This window comes from Phasianus colchicus, chromosome 9, assembly GCF_987193195.1.
Source record: "Phasianus colchicus chromosome 9, bPhaCol1.hap1.1, whole genome shotgun sequence".
Lineage (NCBI taxonomy): Eukaryota > Metazoa > Chordata > Aves > Galliformes > Phasianidae > Phasianus > Phasianus colchicus.
The window spans coordinates 2,051,896-2,074,617 of NC_143444.1; the positions used below are offsets into that span (position 1 = coordinate 2,051,896).

At 42.5% G+C, this 22,722-nt stretch overlaps 1 protein-coding gene and 1 long non-coding RNA gene across 5 annotated transcripts; one reads left to right on the forward strand and one right to left on the reverse strand.

Moving 5' to 3' along the window:
• Window positions 1-1,113: 1,113 nt before the first annotated feature.
• On the reverse strand, window positions 1,114-16,340 carry IVNS1ABP (influenza virus NS1A binding protein). Of its 3 annotated transcripts, none has more exons than XM_031608488.2 (15): window positions 16,134-16,339; window positions 12,127-12,368; window positions 10,749-10,871; window positions 9,786-9,955; window positions 9,633-9,708; window positions 8,735-8,908; window positions 8,193-8,318; window positions 6,716-6,823; window positions 4,933-5,059; window positions 4,200-4,424; window positions 3,961-4,082; window positions 3,657-3,783; window positions 3,439-3,570; window positions 2,945-3,118; window positions 1,114-2,538 (listed from the first exon to the last, which is right to left on the reverse strand). In XM_031608488.2, exons 3-15 carry the CDS (start codon window positions 10,857-10,859, stop codon window positions 2,285-2,287), a joined length of 1,926 nt encoding a protein of 641 aa, XP_031464348.2. In that variant the 5' UTR covers window positions 10,860-10,871; window positions 12,127-12,368; window positions 16,134-16,339; the 3' UTR covers window positions 1,114-2,284. The 3 variants fall into 3 exon arrangements, with proteins under 3 accessions (XP_031464348.2, XP_031464349.2, XP_090002013.1); XM_031608489.2 differs by having other exon boundaries at window positions 10,749-10,875; XM_090145887.1 differs by lacking the exon at window positions 12,127-12,368 and having other exon boundaries at window positions 16,134-16,340.
• A 94-nt stretch (window positions 16,341-16,434) lies between these two features.
• Window positions 16,435-22,486, forward strand: LOC116238678 (uncharacterized). 2 transcript variants are annotated; one of them, XR_004168977.2, is made up of 4 exons: window positions 16,435-16,587; window positions 19,081-19,175; window positions 20,344-20,457; window positions 20,641-22,486. It is a non-coding gene; the product is annotated as an uncharacterized LOC116238678 (long non-coding RNA). The 2 variants fall into 2 exon arrangements; XR_004168976.2 differs by having other exon boundaries at window positions 16,435-19,175.
• Window positions 22,487-22,722: the final 236 nt, after the last annotated feature.

Here is a 22,722-nt window from a genome sequence, read left to right on the forward strand (position 1 = left end):
TTTAAAGCTACCTCTTTTATGTATTTGTACAGAGATGAGACAACTGGTAAAGTTCTACAAGTGTTTATTTTGATACTAACTTTTGGATTGTAAAATGTTTATTGTAAAAATTTAATATATTGTTATAATAAATGTCAGTTAATTCTCAAATGACAGCATTGCTTTGATCAACTCTCTTCACTCTGCCTAACTCCTTGGAGTGCAATCTAATGCAGTTCTTCTCTCTGACTGAAGTGAAGCTTGTGGTAGAACGTGGCCTCAAAGTTATTTGTCAGTGCAAAATTCATTTTGGGGGATATTTTCATTGAAACTGTTGTCCCACAGCTGTCTAAGTTGCTTACTTGATAGTTTGTACCATACAAGTAGGAAATTAGAGCAACTTAAGCACACTGTATTTGCCTTGCTTAACTAAGGATGAGAGCTCACACCTCTGATAAACTTTGGAGGAAGACTGATCACGACAACTACTTTGGATTTCTCATACAGACTCTCCTTGTTAGAATGCACTCCTTAGAGCTTGGGATAAGCAATAATTCTCTTCAGTTTTTCTGCTTCACTAAATAGCCTTAGTGTTCTCCTAATGTGTTCTGGGGTGTGAAACAGAAGAACTGTAGCTGAAGCCTAGTAGTAGTTCCTAGTAGTAGCTTGTAGAGATGTGAGTCAAAGCACCATAGGCTTTATTTCCCACAGCTACCTGACTGACTTTGAAACATGTCTAAGTGTGCAAAATTTCTTACAGTGGTTCAGTTGTGGGGCTGATTTCTCATCTCACCTCCTGTTACATCACCTCACTTCCATTTGCACTGAACATAGAGAAGCAGTTTTCTGGAGTTGAGCAAGGCAACAGCTGGATGTAGCAAGGAGCCAGCTGGCAGCTTCTGCAGCTCCCTATGGCAAGAACAGTGGTTCTCCTCAAGCCAGGTGCTAGTGCCATCAGCACTGTGGGAGGTACATGGAGGCCACTCACCCTTCTGGTTCCCTCAGCCCATGGCTCAGTTACAGGTGCTACCTTGTCTGCCTAACACACCAGGCCACCTGAATTTCTGCTTCAGTACTGTAACCTGTCCCTAATTAAAGAACAGAACACAAAGACACCACACTGCAACCCTGTGGTGCAAAGATTTCCCAAAAGGTACCTTTAATGTGTATGCATTATCAGCAAGCCGTAAGTGCTGCTTTTGGCAGCTGGAGTTAGATGTGCAGCAACTACACATTTAGACACATTTAGTCATCCAAGCCAACACATTATCTGTATGAATAGAGGAAGTGAACTAAAACACTAAAACTTATGTTTCTTATGTGTTCTACCAGAGTTTGTTTGTAGACAAGTAATATTAGAAAAATAAGACAGTTACTAATCAGATCAGATGAATACATTTTCATTGCCAACTCAGAAATAGCTTAAAAATCATGAGAAAAACCCCACATTTAAGTTTGTTTCACAAATGTTAGGTCAACCACAGTAGCAAAACTGCTGTACAGAAATCACCCTCCATTTTTGTCAAAGTATTTGGAGCCAAAATACTGGCTTTTTTTCCATACTGGAAAGTCACAGCTACATCATGTTCAGAAACTCCGCTCCCATCTCATCAAAGTTCTGCATGCAAAGTTGCAATACTATAGCAGAGGCAAAAGGTCAGAAGCTCACATACAGGGGTAAATCAGTCATCCCACTCATTCGCTGTGAAGTCCAAGGCTGCCTCCTTGCTTCTATAACTTTATCTGTCATTTTTATTTCAACAGATAAAACACTCTGCTGAGTATATAAAAACCGTTATAAAAAGACAATCATAAAAGATAAGGTAGTGGCAGGCATGTACTTTTTTAATAAAAAAAATCCATTATATCTGTTTAAATAAGGCTTGTTACAGACTGTTTCAGTTACTGAAGAAAAACAAGGCCCGATGAGAAAACTATCCCCCACAGTCCTTGCACTTCCTGCCCCAAGAACACGCTATGAGAAAAAAAAGTTGCTTAATGTGCAAAGTGACAAAAACAAATGTTGGAGGAAGCTCCCGAAATGATCCGCCAATCTAGGTTCTCTTGCAGTATCTTCAAAGTCTTTTTAAAAAACTAAAATAAAGTTTAAAATACACCAGAAACCCCTTCATCTCAATATTCTTTCCAAAACAAATATGTACAGCATATTAATATGCAATATGCAAAAGCTCTGTGTTGCTGTTAGCAACATCTATACCCTCCCCAGCCCTATTCACATGTGTACCTCTACTAAAACACAATTACATCACTAAGCCTGTTAGTTTGAAATGGGATTTTAATTCACTTAAAACTTGTAAATTTTTGTGTAGGGGCTCCATTCGTTTGATTCTGGGTTGTAGACTTCAACTGTGTTCAGGAATTCATTGCCATCAAATCCCCCAACTGCATAAATAGTGTTTGCAACTGTTGTAATCCCAGCGTTGCTTCTTGGAGTGGTCATATTTCCCATCATCTTCCACTCATTTTTAGCAGGGTCATACATCTCCATGCAGCTCACTGCACGAGAGCCATCAAATCCTCCTCCAACAAAAAGTTTTCCTGTGCAAAGGAGACAAAAATGAGAGTTTTAAGCATCCTCTACATTTCCAACCACAGCCTCCCTTTTTCAAGGGAGATCACACCAAAATGAAAGAGGTTTCCTGTCAGAAACCTTCACTTGTTCAAGATCTGAAGTCACAGCACTGATCAGCTGGGTTATCCTGTTCATTAGAGCTGATTTGTCTGAAATAATTTCCAGCGCCTAATTTCAAACAGTCACAGTCTGGAAGCTGCAGTGTGATATCTTGAAAAGAAAGGGCAGAGCTCCTAAAATAAATATTTAAATACTTATTTTTCTTGTTATAGTTTTTAATTGATTAAAGGCATAGCCAGGTTCTTCCTATAATGTTTCCTCAAAGACAAATTCAGGAAGTGAATGAGGTTGCTTAAGCCTGTATGTGCTTACCGTCGTGCACAGCCACTCCAGCTCCCCTCCGAGCCACGTTCATGGGTGCCATCAGGGTCCAGGTGTTGTTCTCAGGATTGTAGCGCTCCACGCTGCTTAGGCAGTTCCACGACTCTGCCCCACCGATGATGTACAGGTGGCCCCCCAGCTCACACACTGCAGACTGATGTCTCCCTGCAAGCAAATGCCAGAAGTTAAATCTCAGCACAGAGGCCCTGCACTAACACCACACCATAACAGAAAACAACCTGTAAATTTCAGCTGCTTTGAATCTATGATCTCCTTCCCCTCCCTCCCCAGGGAGGTGGTTAAGTCACCATCCCTGGAGATGTTTAACAACCATCTGGATGTGGTGCTAAGGGCACGATTTAGCAGAGGGTTGTTAGAGTTAGGGTAGTGTGGTCAGGTCGTGGTTGGACTTGATGATCTTTAAGGTCTTTTCCAACCCGAGCAAGTCCATGATTCTATGATTCTCAGCTGCACGGCAAACTTACGAATATTGAGGGGGGCACAGCTTGTCCAAGATTTTGTTATGGGATCAAACACATCACAGTTCTTAAGTCCCTTTTGGCCATAAGGATCTGAACCACCAACAATGTACAGTTTTCCGTTCAGGGCACACACTCCTATTGATACAGGAAATGACAGTAAGCAAGCTGTTAAATTAAAAAAAGAAAAAACAAAAGCTGTTGATCAGCTGCAGATTGATTACCTGCATTGCAGCGATTGGTTCTCAGTTCTGGAACAGGAGTCCAGTCATCTATTTCTGGCTCGTACATTTCCCCACAGCTCAAGTCATCCGAGTGACCATTTGACCCACCCACAACATACAGCTGCCCCTAAATGGAAAACATGAATTCCCGTTTCACTCACAAGTAGGCAACGATTCAATTCATTATCACCCTACTCATCTTGTAAACACAATAAAACAACTTCTGTTACCATTTTATGACACTTGCAATATTTGTCCCACCTACATTTACATAATTTCAACATTTCACCTCATCTCCACACACCATTAAAACTGCCATTTGGAACCGAGCTCTGGGTGTTCTCATAGGCGCAATGAACGTCCAAGTGTCCTTCTGTGGATCATAGCATTCCACTGTACGCAAACACTCCTCTCTGTTATATCCACCTAACAGAAAAGGCAAAACATTAAATGGTACCAAATCTCCAAAGATCCATTGCTTCAATTGTTTACTGAGCCCCCCAGATCAAGCAAGTTTATTATTATTATTAGTGTTTATTTTACCTGCAGCAATTAGCTTGCCATTAAGCTCAGCTGTGCCCAACCCCGACCGAGCATACTGCATGGGAGACATGGGCTTCTCTATTACATCATTTGGCTGCAGCTCAAAACTCAGACTCTTCAGCAGGCGTGGCGTGCTCATGGGAGAGCTGTGAGGGCTGCTACGGCCGTGCAGGAAGATCACACACAGAACGCTGTCCAGAACTGCCAGACACAGGTACGTGTTGCCTACAGCAAAGAGAACAGAAAGGAAGACCAGACTGCCAGTTAGGTCCTTTTGACCATGCCTTTCTCCTAATTGTAAAGAGTCTTTCATACTATTTTTTATGTTTATTAGTTTCAAGTATAGCCCAGTTACTGAAAAACACTAGTCTTAGGTAACTGAAACAGTGCTAATAACACATACGACAGTAATCTAAAGTAATGGCAGGAGTCACCTCCAATGCACAGCAAATAGCTCGGTTAATTAACCAGACTGCCCATCTCCTCAGGACTTTCTGGGTCAAGTGTACGCACTACGAGATTCCAGATGTCCCTAGATATGTAACCAAAATGCAGGCGATCCCAGTTTGGCCCCAGTTATATTAGAAATGGCCCACACACTACTGGGCAGATTACTCGATTCAAATCATCAGCAAGAAAGAACACTTCACAGATGCTGAATCCCTGCAGAATGGGAGGGAGCAGGTACATAATGCATTCCTTAGACAATCTTCCCGCTTCCTCTGATACTCACTTGAAGTTTTTTCTGAAGCAATGATCTTCCACTCATGCTTAGGACTGTGCACAGTAGCACTTGGAGAAAGACTTCCGGAGGAGCTGCTACTTATCTGCTTGTGATCATTCTCACGTGGTTGCTTCTTCTGCAAAATCAAAAGGCAGCTACAGAAACCTGGCCAGACACTGTATCTCTTTCTACCTTTTCCTCTCTCAGCTAATACAGAACTATTCAAGAGAACACTCCTACTGCGACCTAGGCAGAGCATCATTTACAGCACAGCTTAAAAGAGTATTCTGCTCAGAAACAGTGGCCTAAGCCACCCTACACCTTAGCTCAGTACTCATTTCATCCCTTGCTTGCACCTTTGTACTCCCACTGTGCAACCAGAAATAACTGCTAATTCCTAAACAATATGAATCACCAGCAAGAATTTCAAACCAAAGGGAAAATCCACTTCAATCTGAGACAAGTGACTTACAAACTAAACACCTCACTCGAAAACCCTGCATCTGGAAATTAATTGTATAAAGCTATTTGGAAGATATTAACTATCCTCTTCATTCCATGGAGACAAATTAACTCATTTCTGCTCTGTGTTCAGATTGACTTTCTGGTTTTCAATCCCTTGATACTTCCCACTAATGAGAGATTTCTGCTTCCTTTTCTTCTTCAATAACTTTGTACTGCGATTTACCAAGAAAAGACAAACTTTCCCATTTCAGACTACACTGCACAGTTAGCGGGACTGTTCAGACTTCTTCTAAATTGTGAAAACCAAACACAGAAGTTAAAATTCTTGCTATTCTGTTTAGGAACAAAGATTATAACCTCAGTACCGAAGTTTCTGGTGCCCATGCAGTTCCTTGCAGTCTGATTTCTATAGAAACTGTCATAAGATTTCCAGACCACACCACTCATAACAACCATGCAGTACAGTTTAACAGCTGTATTTGGCTCAGCATGAAAAGCAATTTGCTTGTGGATGGCCTGCTTCTTCTGAATCTTCATTCAATTAAAACTTTGTTCTCTTTTCCTTAAACTGCCTTAACAGCCACAGAAACTGCAACACCTGTAACTCAAATTTTATAATCAGTTTTTCCCAGACTCATTGCCTGTGGGTTTTTCACATTCTCTTGGCCACCCACAGTTTCTAAAAAGCTGGATTCAGTTTCTGAAATAGCAAGTTCTTGTTATAAAAAGGATTTTGTAAAAAGGATTTTTTTTTTCAAAAAGCACAAGACTGGTTTGTACACTCAAAGCATGATCTCTCTCTTGATCAGAAACCATTTCCTGCTGCTTTTTAAAATTTCTCTTGCATGTTATCAGTAGAAATGAACAGCAGACACAGATGCTGGCAGCTCAACGATCAGAACTTTTCTCTGGAATATTTTTCGGTGCTGAGATTTTAACAGATTCACCGCATTCTCATGAACAGGAAAACCGAGTGTCATGCAGACTTTTTTCAGCATCTTGGAGATGATTTCCTAGATATCCCTACTAAGCTGGAACTGATCTGCTACAGCTTCTCTACCTTTTTTTCCTCCTAACAGCCTAAGACCTATTTCAAAGTGAAACCATCAAACCTAAAGCACTCTTTTGCACAGGCTCACTTTGAGTCAGTCTGATGGAAACCTAGCAGAAGAGTCTAAATATTTGCCTCTGTTTTGATCTAGATACACTTTCCTGTCTTGTACTTCACCATTACAGCTACTTCTTCTGCTACGGTACACAAGACTTCAGGCTGCTGTGAACTGTTCCAGTCTATCTGGCGTTACCTCAGTCTGTCTGCAATTTGTACCTGCACAAACTGAATGTGGTCATCATCACTGCCATACACCTCAGCCTGTCCATCTAGCAGATTTCCATCAAGCAGCTTGTGATCAGCTGAGTAGTACAGCGTTTGAACCTGCAAAAACAACAACAGATTACCCATGTGGCTTTCACTTCCGCTGCTACTTCGCTACAGGCAGATTAACAAAAGGCAGTCGCCAGCATACTTCTTGTCATCTCATCTCAATCTAGCAGAATGACAAAACTAAAAGGAAGCAGATGTCATGATGGCAATCATCGAACATTGGATGAAGGTTCCTTACTTTTTCAGCTTGAAAGAAATCTTCTGTTTCCAAGGACTTCTACTGAGTTTTCCAGCACAGAAACATTAGACAAGCGAGAAGTACATTAATTTGCAGATTTAAGATTTACATAAATTCACAATCTCATGCAAGTATTTGTTATCCCCACAAACAAGTTTTCTGCTTTGAAAAATACACATATTTATCTTGACCAAAAAAAGTTAAGAAAAGTCAACAACAGACTCTTAAAAGAAATGGGGATGAGGGAAAACAACACAAATTTAAGCAGAGGAGGAAACTGCTATCCACATCTAAACATCAGATGCAACTGTTTCAGTGAAATGCATCTGAATTTCAATATGATCAAAGCTTAAAAAGAGTTATTCCAAGAGGAAATGTACACTGAGAATATGACAGCATCAACATGTATTTTTGCCTATACAAACGTTTCTCAAGGTCTATTGTGCCTGTAGAACAAACTGGGAAAATTTTGATGTTTCATGGATATTTCTGAAGTTCTTTTTTTTTTTTTCCAGCCAATTAGAAATTTAGATTCCCCATTAATTTTTCCATTAACAACTGCCTGGGCTACATCTTGTATTAGTATTCATGAGCAAAGCCATTTAATAACACAAAACTTTTAAAATAATGTATCCTGTAAATGAGTAAGTAAACACCATTAAATCATCATCATCGTTCTCTGCCCACAGTGGATTTTCTTAGGAGAACTGGGGCAGGACAGCTGCTTCTGTACGTGTCAATACACTTGAGGGTTCTTCTTGATTCTTCAGCCTTGGTATCCTAGTTTTGTTAATAAACCTATGGGGAGATAAATCAATGGGGAGGAACAACCATTAGAAGCTTTTACCTACTTTTTATTTACAAGCAAAACCTGCAAAGGAAAACATCAAGACCTACAGCACGTTTCAGTACCACCTCCCCAGCTCTAAAGCAAGATACGTGCCACTTATTTGATTACTATACAGCACACAGTGAGCAAAAAAGGAAAGCAGAAGACCAGACTGAACAGTTCATTCAGCTCACCTGAATACCCCCCCAGTTTCTCAGCTTAGGGGTACCTACAGTAAAATTTAAATTCTTCAGGGTCATAGTTTAAAAAAATGGAAAAAAAAAAAAAACCAAAAAGGGTTCATCCTTTATAATTTTAAAAAAGTGTTTAGCCCCATTTTCTTAAAGACTAACCTCTTCCATCAGATCTTCCAGGCTGTCTCCATTTTCCCAGATGCTGCGCTGTACCCAGTTGATTACCTTTGTGTACAATTTGCCATTGCTGGGTAGGCCAACATTGTCTTCAAGCATTACTTCAAGCTTTAAATAGAAGAGGAAAGCATTACTGGATGATTTGCTCTACAGGTTTTACCCTGCATATCATACTTTACATTGTGAGAGTAACTCTCACTGTACTGCAGAGCTACAAGACAGCTGGAGCTCTCACACTGTGCAGCAAAAACTCTGAAGTACATTTAAGTACAGCTGCAGTTATCTCTTATATTAAAGAAGGATGACAGCATGTACTCTCCGTAGTTACGCTGCATAGTAGCGTGAATATCAATTCAGGCAGAATGTTCACATTGTTGGTAAAACTCAACATGCTATGGCCTCCTAGCTAGAAGTAGAAAAATTAATAGTAGCTCCTTGGATAACTTTTTGGAAAGCTGATTTGAAAATTCTTTCACATTGCCTGAAATCCCACAATAGAACTATGTCTACAAACTTCAGCTAACCTTTAACCGTGGAAGTTTGAGGAATTCCTCCTGTTCTGAAATCTGCAAGAGATGTTCCTGAATGTAGCCATCAATCTTGCTCAACAAGCGTGAGTCTCCCATGCAGCTTACAAAGTTTCGATAAGAGATGCAGCTCTGAACATCCATCTTGGACAGCAAGTAGTCACCACAGACCTTTCAGAAACAAGGATACATACCAAGACCTCACAAACTAAGATGTAGAAGTTATCCACTCCTACATACAGCAACTCACTTCTGACTGCAGAACAGTGACTGTCTGTTGCTATGCCTCCCATGCTTGCTGCTGTAAATGAAATGTCCCCTTCCATTAAAGCATACATTCATTAAAAAAAAAGTCATATACACACAAAAGTTACTGACATAATATTCTGATCCCATCTTTTTCTACTATTGAAGACTTTTCTATCTATTCAAAACTGCCTATTTGCAATTGAGTGTAGATGCAAATCCCAATTCTCTTGTCAAAATCCCCATTTGCAGCAAGAAAGAGCATTTCTACAGCCAAGCACTAGCAAACTTAACATTCAGCAACACACTTTCTGCAAAACAGAGCCACAGAGCTGCAGGTCTAATTATGCCCCCCAAAACAACCACGCACTTCACTGCCTCCCACAAACCTGAATGTAGCCAGCTACAATTCATACACCATTTTACTTACACAAGCACACAAATAAAAACAGCTTCAGAGAGCCCTTCTGTACAAAGATAACACCCACGGAAGGAACACATGCTGACATCACTCAAACCAATACAAACAGAAGCTCACCCCCCCAAGCACTTTCTCCACAGTCCACTTTTTATCCCATTGCCACCAAAAAGCCTAGCACTGCCTGCCTGAGAAACCACACAGGACACGTGGAACAGCTAGAAACTGTACCTGCTTTACTCTTTCCATCCTCAACTTCTTCGCTGCAGAATATACATCTTTCACCAGTTCTTTATCAGCTTTCAACCTATTGAAAGAAATACGACTTCACTACTTTGATTTTTCAAAATTCAAGTCTGCCCTCTAAATTCTCAGAATACTTACTGAGCAGTATAGGCATAATTCAACAGAACTTCAACAGCATCTGGATTGAGATCATCAAATTTGACATGAGAAATTCCATGAGAATCACTATCACTATTGAAGATTTCAAACAGGTAGGGACTGCAGCACGCTAGCACAGCTCTGTGTGCCAGCATCTCATGCCCACACACCTTTATTTAAAACACAAATAAGAATCATAAGAATTCTTCTATTTCTATTTCATTTATATTATAACAGCATAAAGGCTGACCCAAATGAACAGCACAGTTCAATTACTTTGTACTTTACTTTAGAAGCAATAGTTTTCAGTTTACATCACCTGAGAAGAACACATTAGTGTGGCACATTGCTCCTCTCGAAGTAGTACCGGAACTTTACTTTTTTAACATGGATTTCTGAGGAAAAATTATTGCTGTGGTTTAACTCTCCAGGCCACCCAGCACCACCCAGCAGTTGGCTCACCATCCCCCCGCCAGTGGGAAAGGAGAGAATCAGAAATGGAAAGGAAGAACCTATGGGCTAAGATATAAGCTATTTACCAAGACAGAGGAGAGAAATAACAGCAGTAACATAAATATGCTTACAAAACAAGTGATGCACAAGCAATTGCTCAGTCAAGCACGCCCAGCAGTCCTCACTCTTCCCAACCAACTCCCTTCAGTTTCACAGTTTTTCAGGCAATGCCATGTGGTATAGAAGATCCCCATGGCCAGCTTAGGGCAGCTGTCCTAGTTCCATCCCCTCCCAGCCCCTCACTGGCAGTGCAGGACAAGCTGAAATATCCTTGGCTCTGTGCAGCACTGCTCAGCAACAACTCAACATCAGTGTGTTACCAACACTGCTCTTCTCCAAAAGCCAAAACACAGCATCACAGCTGACACTACATCCCAGCACAAACACATAGCTTTACATGCTATAAAGAATAAAGAAACACAACCACCATTCTGAAGGGAAAAGAGTTACCTGGAGTCGGACGTCACAGAACTGACCGCTCTTACGTAAGGCATTTAGTTTGGCAACAGATGACTCGATGAAATTTTCATCTTCGAACATCAGATATCCATTAGGAATCATTTTGGGGTTGGTCTGGCTGAAAATGGAACGTGTGTCATTTACAGATAAAACATTTTGCTTTACTACAGAAGTGCAGACTGTTTTCAACACTGGAATTGGCCGTAACAGTTTCAAAGCAGCCTCTCCCTCAAAACACAAACAAACTGTAAGAGCTCTACTGCTGCAGGGTGTGCTGACAACAATTCTCTGGACTGACGAGATCAATGATTTTTCAGAGTGAGACGAGCCACAACTTTTTAAAATTAAATACGGTAAATAACCAAAAGGTAGTGCACATCACTTCAGCAGGTAACAGCTCCAAAACTAGATGCTGTGCTAGACCTGTGGATCACAAGAACAGCTTTCTGGCCCTCTGTAAAGACCAAATCTGGTAGCTTCATTGCCACTGCCTGCTCACTGCACGAGGCATTGTATCAGCCAGCTTCACGTTTGCACAGACCTGAAGAGCAGCTACAATGAAAACTAAGAACTGAGAATTTAAATTAACAGGAGAAGCAGAACAGCTACAGAAAAAAACCACATTTCAATTTTTGTTTATATTTTGAGAGTAACTACTTGAGTATTTTAGAGTAGCTGAAAATTATGAAAGAACATCAGCACCAATAAAGCCACCATAAATCTAAGTCACTGTGAAGCCAAAATAACTTCCCAGAGCATCTCACCCATACACAAGGTGCCTCCACAAACACAGGGTCAAAATTGGAAAAAATAACTTCAGAAAACTGACTTTTGAATTTGAAAACTGTTTCATTATAATTTAATTAATTTTCATTTTGTCAAGTACTTTAGGAAAAGTCCACTTTGCAAACAGGAAGCTAATTAAGAATACTAAAACATAAGCCTGAGATGGCATATGAATTTATCTCTCTCGAATCTGCAGGTCTGAGTTGCCAATGTATGCAAAAGAAGGATTTCCTCAACAGTTTCAGAGGAAAGAGTTTGTGGGATGCCATCAGCACCATCAGCAATGACCTGCATTTCCATCTGAAGTTTAAGAGAAGCCACCTCTGACAAAACGTAAGTACTACAAATAGCAAGGCCTACACAAGTAACTGCAGCTTGTATCCATTTGTTTTCACCTCACTTACTACAGCAAGTACTTGACCCAAGCTGACAACAGTCCCAGAAGTGTTTCAGTTTGCATACATTTTCAACTGTCATGCTTTGTTGAACACAAACAAAAATAAAAGTGACATCAAGTTTTTAGAGTCACAGAATTTCAGCAAAACTCTGAGGATCACAAACGCAGCTAACAGTAGTAACTTACCTAGCAAATATATGACCGTAAATTTGCAACTGGGAAATCTTACAATATTTCAGTGGTATCCCTGTGGTTAAACAGAGCACTTCAATATCTTCTAGTAGGAAAGATGTTTATTTAAGTGCAAAAGCAAACTTGTCTTTGCAGCTGCAATATGGATTCCCAAACTACCAGGCTTGAAGATGATGTAATCAAGTCCTTAAAAGCTATAGACATGAATTTCTTCTGCGATAATCATGCATCATAATCTGCAATAAAGGAGAAGTTATCAAGTAAGGACAAATCACAACACAGCTGCGTACTGTCAGGTCAAACTTCAGGTCTCCTGAGAAATTTCCTCAACCCTGCAAAACCCAGATTTCCATTACAAAGGCAAGACAACCTCTAGAATCTATACCCACAGCATGCCTGCCTGCCTAACAGGAGGTGAACTGTATCCTTCTGTGTATCCATAGAGAGAGACAAGCCTAACCTCAGTGCTTTCTGTACCTAGACGTTAGTGCTTGCTTACACAAGCAGACAATCCCTATGAAACACAACAAGAACTATTACATTAAAAAAAAAAAAAAGAGCCACTCCATATGCCTCCTACCTTTTTCTTTTCCCATAACTCATCTACTTGTATCCTTCTCCCAAATGCCTAAAATGGGCTGAAGATGGACTACAGACATGTCTGAAGTGACGGGGAATGTCTCCAGTCCTAGGTACTTCCAAACAAACCATGGAAAAGTAAAGCTGGCCGCTCTTTCTGACAGCCACTTGGCTATCAAGTCTCTTCACTGTCCGAAGACAACCAGTGGAGCTGCCCGGCCTGCATCCTGGGGCAGGCCGCTGGGATGCTGCGTGTGGGTGAGCTTTTCAGGGAGGGGCTTTTCAGGGAGGGGAGGAGAGGAGGAGCAGCAGTGGGGAGGGAGCAGGCAACAAATGCCCACTCTGGAACTTTCCATGATCCTGCTGCTGCCTCAGGAAAATATCAATCTCTTCAACCGCTTGTGTTCCAAAACCATCTTTGCAGCAACAGATTAAACGCGGCGTTTGGAACCACGTCCCCGAAAACAGGCACGGCTCTTTCCATCTCGGAAATACGGCCAAGTCCCCCGCGCTGCCGGCAGCACAGCAGCTGCCACCGCCTGCTCCAGGGGGCGGCCGGGAGCTGCCGCCACTCAGCCTCCGCGCAGCTCGGCAGCGGCTCAGCAGCCAGCCGGGGGCGGCGGGGCCACCAGCAACCCTGCACACGGAAGTTACATCTGGCCTCTGGAAAAGGCAGAAGCACGCAGAGGACAGCTGCTCTGGGGCAGCAGCGGTACCACTGGGAAAGCGCCCCGGCACGGGGCGGGGGCTGCCTGCAGGGCAGCGTGCTTTGCGAGGATAAGCATCTCCACAAGCCCTATTTACCAAATATTATTCAACACCAACTGTTTGGAAGTCAGCACTTCTCTCTTGTTGGCAAAACAGGTACAGCTCAGTTCCTAAAGCAAACAAAACATTTCATTTCCTAAAAACAAAGCCAACAGCCCGGCGTACGCACTTCCCCTTAAGATTCCCCTTATCTGAAACATACTATCGGTAAAAAAAAAAGGCATTTAGGACACAAGCGTTACAATGAATTAGCTTAAAAAGCAGGTACAAGGAGCTCTTAGAAGCTGTGGTTGGTGCAGAATTCCAGCTGCTCAGGACAGTTAGAGCAGAGATCCCTGACCTCCCAACTCCAGACGCTGTGCGGCTGCAGGAGCCCAGCAGGACTGCAGCTGGGGAGGGGGTACCTGGGGTATCAGCTGTACCTAGCTGTACCCAGACCTTGGTCCCCACAGCTGCCAAGGCTCTCAGAGGAGCTCAGCCACTCACTCACCCATCTGAGGTCTCCAGCTACCACAGCAAACGACACATACTGATACCACATCCAGACAAGCGTTCCCCTGCTCGACATTAATTGGAATTGCTGTTAATTACACCAGTACCAAATCTTTGGGAAGATTTCAAGCTGCAGCTATACGAATACCTTCAATGAAATGCCTGCACTGTTAGGTTCCCTATAGCAGGTTGCACAGGAAAGTGTATGGGCAGGTCTTGAATATCTCCAAAGGAGACTCCACCACCCACAGGGCAGCCTGTTCCAGCGCTCTGTCACCCTCACAGGAAATTAGTTCTTTTTATCCTTTGCTGACCATGCTATCCTCTTACATGCATCCTGCATTGCAAATATGATAAAATATTATTAGCTCAGGTAGGTTAAGAGTAAACAGAAGTCAAAATTAACACACTTCACACTGTTAACTGCGCTGAAAACATAGGATTCCCTCATCCAAGGTGTGTTTTTTCATTGTTTTGTTTTTAAATTGTTACATCACTACAGAAGACATTTCAACATTAACATAAAAATCCAACCAACCCAACCCACTAACCCACTGCACTGTGACCACTGTTGAATTTCTGCAAGGCCCTCCAAGGCCAGGACTCTTCACCACACAGCCACCGTGGGAACAGAGCAGTGCGGCACCAGGAGCACGGCCCCCTGCGCACTGCTTGGTGGTGGCTGTGCATGCCTTCTTCCCCCACAGAGCACTCTGGTCTTTGCTACAACCCAATGGGACTTTCACTACTTCAGATGGAAAAAAAAAAAAAAAAAAAGAGTCAAAGCTATTGGTTTTTAACATTTGCCAATTAAGGCACTACCTCTCCAACTTCACGCCAAAACATTATTTTTTCAATTGATGCTTGGTGATAGAATGAGTGACAACTACGACACAGCGAAAGCAGAATGGAACTCAGCACTGTGTCTGGTGTTCCTGAAGACTTCTTGCTCACCATGGCCCCTCTGGCTTTTCACAGCCTCGTTCAGAAGAAACGCGGGTCAGAGCCACAGCACCTGCAGCTCACTGCCCGTGTCAGAATGTAGATTCACGTCTGAGTCTGTATTTGGGTAAAATATTACAGACTAAGATGCATATCGACACCACTGAAGAGACTCAACTTCTTTACATCAGAGATGTAATTTAAGTTAACGCTAGTGTATGTTGTGTCAATTTCCCTTTGCATGTTCGCTGTTTGGTTGTTTTTCATTACAGATTTTGTCTTGTTGGTAACTACAAGCTGTAACTGGAGATATATTTGCTGCAAGTCGACCTAAGCAGCATCCTTGTCGTGGCCCACCACTGGAGAGAAGCACACAGCATCACTGGCAGTGGGGAAGGACAGAAGGAGGAGGTACGTTCTCCCAAGCAGGTACGTGTGTTTGATGTACAGTACAAGGAAACTCAGTACTTGGGCTGTCCTTACCAGCCTAAGGAGCTCCACGCGCGTAAGCGATCGTCGGAAAGGCCTGGAAGCAGCATTTCCTGCAGCAGTGCCCCGCCGCTCCCACGGCTGCGTAACGCCGCGCTCGCAGCCCGCGCCGCTCCCCGCTTCGGGCGCCAGTCCCGAGCCACGGCCAGCCTCCAGCTCGAGAGACAGCTCTGCTAGGCGGTGCCTCCCGCGGCCTCCCGAAACCCGACCTTTCCGTTCCCCCCACGCCTCCCCTCGCGCGGATTCCTCTCTCCCCCAGCTCCCGCTCGCCCTCGCCCCTCGATCACTCGCACGCAACCGGAAATCTTTTCCGTCCGCCCGGAAGAGCCCGGGAACAACGCGTGCGGCCGCAGGCGGCCGGCGGCCCAGCGGCCCCACCGCCTCCCCCCGCGGCCGGGCCGTGCTCCGCGCCCTGCGGCGCCCCTCTCCCGCCCACCAAGTTACGGCCGCCGGCCGCGCTGCCCAGGCGCAGGGGAAGCGCGAGTGGCAGGGCGGTTCGCCCCGCACCGCCTCGGCGCGACCCTCAACTCCGGAACGTGGAAGAGGCGCGGAGAACGGCCGCAGAGAGCCGATCTGGGGGCGACGGCAGGGGAAGGAAGGGGAGAGAAGGGGAGAGAAGGGGAGGGAAGGGAGGCCGCGCCGCCGCCGCGCCCCGCGCCGGAACAAAGGGCCGCGCTCCCGGCCGCCGCCTGCCCGCCGCGCCTCCGCCGCTCGCAGCCCGCCGCCCCTACCTTCTGTCTCTCGGCGCGAACGATGCAGCTCATATTGGCAGCCTCCAGGCTGCGGGGGAAGCCGACGCAGAGAAGCAGCCCCAGTCCGCCGGGAACAGGCTGCGGGGGAGAGCGGGGCTGGACGGCGACGGGCGGGCGACTGGAGGGAGAAGCTTCGTTGCGGGCGCGGCTCAGCCCGCAGCTCGCTCGTAGCCCGTAGCCCGTAGCCCTCCGGCGCGCGGATGGGAGGCGGAGCTCCGCCGCGAAACGAGGCGGGGCGGCGGGCCTGCTGGCGGCAGGGCGGGAAGCCTCCGTACCGGAAACCTGCCCCCAAACCGCGCCGAGTCCGCGCGACCCGGGGGCGGGCGGAGGGCCGATGTCGGTAGCGACGAGCCCAGTCCTCCGCTGGCCTCGGCTTTTAGTTGTGGTGGGGAAAGGTGCGCCTCTTCCTCCAGACAAATCCAGGTTTTCCCGGGTAAATCAGTTTTAAAACGTTGCAATGATAAAAAAGGGGTGTTTGAAGCCCCGTCTGTTTATTGTGTGTTTGCGTGCGAGGTGGCGTGCTGGGTTTCTGATTCATGGCTGGAGCCCTGAGCGCTCCTGCAGTGTCGCCGTAACTGAAACATGCAGGTGGATCTGGGCTGATCCTTGCTTGTTTCCTGATTAAAAGCGCCGTGGTCATCTGGAAGGCGGGTGACTGATTTGGCTTCTTATATCCCTGATGTATTTCCACTCCCTGCTCCTTTCAGTTCTTGAATCACAACCACAACTCAGTGCCTGCCTTCCCGCTCTTTGCTTTCTTTTGTAGTGGAGCATCCTATTAAGGATGTGTTAATCAAAGGCACTTGTGGTAAAGCTGGGAGAGAGAGGGAGGTGAAGACAAGACATAAGTTCTGTGATCAAATAAAGCTGTCCTGGGGATGTTCCTTAGAATCTCAGTATTAGTCAAAATGCTGTTACAGTATTCTCAGGAAACGATTTGTCTTTATAATCACAATTAATTATGTTATTGCTAGTGATGTCAAAGAGCAAGTATGGCATCCTCTTTACAGCACAGAGTTGATAGATGGCTATCTCCCCTTGGTTTCACGGGGATCATTGTGACAAGGGATACGCTTGGGCTTCTGAAGCTGTGGCTAAACTCTGAGCTCAGGCAGTGTCTTCTTGGAACCAGATGCATTTTGGTCACCAAAACTCATTGTCCAAAAGATTGCTTTCTAATTAACATGAAATAAGTTTCACTTTAAACATAAGTTTTAACAAATAAGAAACAAATAAGTTTATATAACCAGACTCCCATGCCAAGATTATAAATTACATCTCATCTAATCTCCATGAAATAAAGTTTTAATAAATAAGAAACAAATAAGTTATTACAGCTAAGATGTGGCTATATGTCCTGTGTAGACTTCTGTAACATGCAAATAAGTTTATTTCAACGTGTTTCCTTTCATATGTTAAATGTTTCCTTCCAAATGATAAATGTTAAACAGTTATCATTCTTCCTACAAAAGAGAGCAGTAGGGTGAGAAACAAACTCTCCTCAGCTGTCACTTTTGTTCGAGAAAACAAAATCCCTATTTCAGAAAGACAAGGTATTACTCTTCCGGTTTTCTAAATTGTTTCTTCTTTTGTATAAAGCTATCCAGTGGTAGAATTAATATAAAACTATCCAGTGGTAGAATTAACGTTGCCGGTGCAAATACATCTTCTGCTTGAACTTTATCTAGGATCCCAAGTAGCTTGGCTGAAAGTGTGTCTAGAAATCATCAACAATTTTACATGAATATCATAATTGTTTAAATGACCAATCCAAGGTGGCAGCTGCCCCATTCCCTTTGCTACTGAACACATTAAAAACTGGTTGAATTAAAACTTGACAGCTAGCAAGTACTGAAGTATGTGAGATCACTATCTAGATGAAGTGCCCGGTTGAGAAAATTTAGATATGATATGAGAGAACGGTGTTTTTTACACCGTTTTACAAGCCAGTTTTCTATCGAGTCTCTGTTCATCCTTCTTAAGTGATGTAAACAACTTTCCTTCTAAATTTCATGAGACACTACAGTGACCTTCTTTGATTAGAGATAGTATTGTGTTGGATGGAAAACCAGACTCCTACACCAAGACTATAAATTACATCTCATCTAATCTCCAAGAAATAAACAGAAGTCTTTTTAATTAAATTGGATTAGGTCCATAGGAAACATACACAGGATTCTGTCAGAGCCACTAGTTAAAGTCTAAAAAAAAAAAAATTTTTTTTCTAACTACCTGTTCTTGAAGGATCTAATCTCAAAATCTCAGCCTTTAGGATGAAGTACTGTGGAAGTTCCAGTCTGAAAATGTAGCTTGCATTCAGAAAATAACTACAATTTTTGAAAAATTATAGCTCTTGCAACTCTTTCAAGACAATTTGCACCATGCGACTGCCAGCACATGCATTCACTACATAGAGATACTGCTTTAATTTATGTTACAGGTTATCTTTACTTGCTTGTGACAGGTTTAACAGTGTTTAGCCAAGAAGTAATACCAATCTGAAAGAATAGATGTGGGTATGTAAACCATGTAATAGCATGCACAAAGCAGTATCTGCCATGCTACTGCTCTCTGGGAAAGCAAATCAAAATTGATTTGTGAATCTTATTCCCCAACAATGGTGATGGATGTGTAAAGGAAGCTTGCTTAAAGTCTGGTCCTTTGAAGTATGTGTGTTCAGAAGACTAGCCAGGAACCATCATTCAAAAAGTCTCCAGTTTATGGCTTTCCTGTAGAACTTGGAATTTTTTTATTGGTTAAAATGAAATGAACTCTTACCTACTTTCTAGTTGTATTGAATTGTGGTTGCTAGATGGTGAAATTTGCAAATATGTTCTACTTGTCCAATATAAAAATGATGAGTCCTTCCATATACTTGCATTGTATGTCTTTCTTGGCTTCACAAGGATAATATTTTCTTTGGCAGAAACATTCTGTTCAGAGTGTTGCACTAGAAGGCTGTAAAACTGTTTGCTTTTAAATTCTTTGTCTTCATGACCGTGACAGCTTCTGGCTGTGAAGGTAAGATCTTTGCACTATTTATTCTTAGTGTTGCTTTTACAAAATATGTTTGTGGACTTTACTGCAACATAGAATAATATCACAGAATGGCCTGGGTTGAGAAGGACCAAGTGATCATCCAGTTCCAACCCCCTGCTATTTGCAGGGTCGCCAACCAGCAGACCAGCCTGGCCTTGAATGCCTGCAGGGATGGGGCATCCACAGCCTCCTTGGGCAACCTGTTCCAGTGCCTCACCACCCTTTGGGTGAAAAACTTCCTCCTAATATCCAACCTAAACCTCCCCTGTCTCAGTTTAAAAACATTGCCCCTTGTCCTGTCACTATCCACCCTCATAAACAGCCGTTCCCCCTCCTGTTTATAAACTCCCTTTAAGCACTGGAAGGCCACAGTGAGGTCTCCCTGGAGCCTTCTCTTCTCCAAGCTAAACAATCAAGCAACGTGTAGATCGCAGTTAGCTTTCCCGTTTCTCTTTTCCCTTTCTTTCCTTTTCCTTTCTTTTCCTTTTAATCCCTTTTCAGGAACTGATTTGTACTAGGAGGCTTTTTTTTTTTTTTCAAGCAAAGCTCTTTTTTTTTTAGTATTTCTGCATACTTGCAGGAAAACCTATTGCCCTTATTTTTTTTATTTTTAAAGTGATGCTAGCTTCTAAAAATAATGTGAATAAAATTGATTTGAAATCTGGACTCTGCATGTCTCCTTCAGAAGGAGAAGGCCAGCATTACTTCTGAGGTTACTTTAACTCTGCTAATATGCTTTAGCCACAATAATGCCAGGAGAGACTTAATTTCAAAATAGCAGAAGAAATACACAGAATGTCCATTATGTCCTGTGAAAGGAAAGTTATTCCGTTTTTAGATCATCCTGACAGGAAGGCAGAAGGTTAATGAGAGAAACTCCTTTCAGGCTTTTTTTTTCACAAGTGGACAGGAACAAGCCAAAGATGAGTGATATTGTTTCTTGATCAATAACAATGAATTAATCTTAAAAACTCATATAATCTGTTCCCTCCATGGGATACAAAGGACACATAACTGTGTCATTGCTGTGTATTATGCTGCATTTTGACAGTGTCTGAATAAATAACATGCATGAACTTAGATCCTCTTTGATTTCATCCATGTGAGTTATGGCTTTTTGTTTAACATTTGTCACATGTTTCCTTTATAGGTAGAATTTGTTTCCAGAAACATTGATGAGTGCTACAACTGGCCTGCACTTAATCTCGGACTTTGATAGGGATCAGTAATGCTTCGGTGGAAACGAACTGTCACTGAACCAAAGGTAGAGCTTAGTTATCAGAGTATGTCTTATTTCTTTTGTGAGTCATGATATTTGTGATTCTGTTCTATTTTATGATTTCAGAACCATATGGAAACAAATTTGGCAGCATAGAAATGCATGAGACAACTATTTTATACTTACGCTCTGCTTTCTTATTTGTTGTGTTTGGTTTTTTTTTCACAGATGAATGGGCTGCTTGAAGAGAACTCTAATTTGCATGAGGTCTGTGCAAGAACTGACAAAAAGTGACTTGCTCAACTCCTGAATCAGACATTTTGTGTGACATCAGCAAGTACAGCATAGGGCTTATGTTGGATGCATAGTACTCCCATTCTAGGCGTGATACAAAATACCTGGCAGGGAGTCCTTATCTCCTCTGTTCTTTGGAGGCAGTAACTACCTGTGTCCTTAGCAGCTCTCTTCTCTCCCTGGAGCCTGAAAGAGGTCAGGACTCATGTTAGAGGATATGAGAGATGCGGATGTGTAAGGAATGCTATAAATCTTGGTGGTATAAAGATTTTATTATATTATTTATTGCAGTAGGAACCTCTTCAGTGGTAGGGCTAAAAGGATAACGGAGGCAACTGAGATCCCTCTGCTTGCATACTTCCTTTGAAAGTTGTGCAAGTGACTATTCCCAGTTTTTGTTTTAATGTAAGTCTGGTAGCTTCCAATTGCATTGGTAATATGAGCAAATCTCTCACAGTTTTAATAGGAGATGTTCATATTTAATGTCTGCAGCATGCGCTGTTTATACATAAGGATATCATCACCATGAAAATTAAAAGACATGAGTAGTTCCACGTTTCTTCTTATGGAGAATTTAAATACAAGTAAACTGGAAAAAAAAGCAGTCTGATTATTAAGATGAAATACTTTGGCCTTCATGTTAAGTTGTTATCATACCTAAGACGAAGAGTTTGCAACATGCTGGTAAAAAAATGTTTCAGGTGCCAAGATAATTATTGATGTTTGATATACATGTCTTGTTCCATCTCCAAAGTTCATCAGCCATCCCTACCAGGCAACATCGAGTTCCAACTCCTACTGTAGCTGAAAGCATGTTTACCTTTCAATTCTGGGAACAAGAATTGTCCTCTTGGGTAATTGTATGAAATAATAGACTTCACACATCTGATCAGTCCTATGTGTTGTTTTTTACTATGTTACTCTAATAATTGCAGCATTATTTATTTATGGTTGCACATTTGTAATAATCTTGCAAGTTTATAATATTAGAAAGATATATATTTAGGAAAAAGAGTGAAAGTTGTTAGTGTTTTTCTATCAGTAGTCTTCATATAGTCAGACGAAATAAAACATACAACCTCTCCTTTTATAACACGCAGACTCCCCAGGGCAGTGGGCACAACCTCGAGCTGCCAGAGCTGTAGGAGCATTTGGATGCTGATCTTGGACATAGGGCTGGTGGTTGAGTGGTGCTGTGTGGAACCAGGAGTTGGACTCAGTGATCCCTGCGGGTCCCTTCCAACTCGGGATGTTCTGCAATTCTAAGAAAAGATAGAGTGTGTAATCAGCCTATATGAATTTTACTGGAAGAAACAAAGCAGATGCTCATTTTATATTTATTCATAGAAATATTTTCAATTTGAATAGCTGGGGCCTGAAGTCCAAAGACAAACTCATAATGTTTTCTTGCTTTTCTCCAAGGAAGTTAACAGATCATCTATTTTTATCGATTATATTTTGTCTCTTATTCATTTCTCTTGTTTTGTCTGTTCATTTATGGTCTGTCTTTTGAATGTTCCTCAGTGATTTTCATTGTCTATTTTTATGTCACTTGGCAAAAACCAAAGTGATAAATTACAGACTCTTTGTTACAGAGAACCATCACCAATATCTTTACTGTTGTGGCACTTTTATGGGATGTCTTGTCTTTTCCTTTCAGTTATGAATGACAGCCTGCATGAGATTTGAAAATGAGATGGGAAAAGGGAAGCATCGTAGCTATTTGTAAAGCTGTAGTTGCAATGTATAGAAGGAAACGTGATTAAAATCTTTAAATGAATGCTTGATCCCTTCCTGTTCTGCGTCATTCTGTTTTTATGAGCTGATCAGGATTATGTCCTGTCATTATTTGGAGTTCTAGTATAGTTACTTTTCTTTAAGTTTTTTCCCACTGTAATTTCTGATCCCATTGCCAAGATTAATGACTCTTGTCTTACAACAGCACAGAGGGATTTATAGACTTGTTTTACAGTTTAAGCAACTGAGGCTCAAAAAGGCTAAACTATGGGTTTTAGT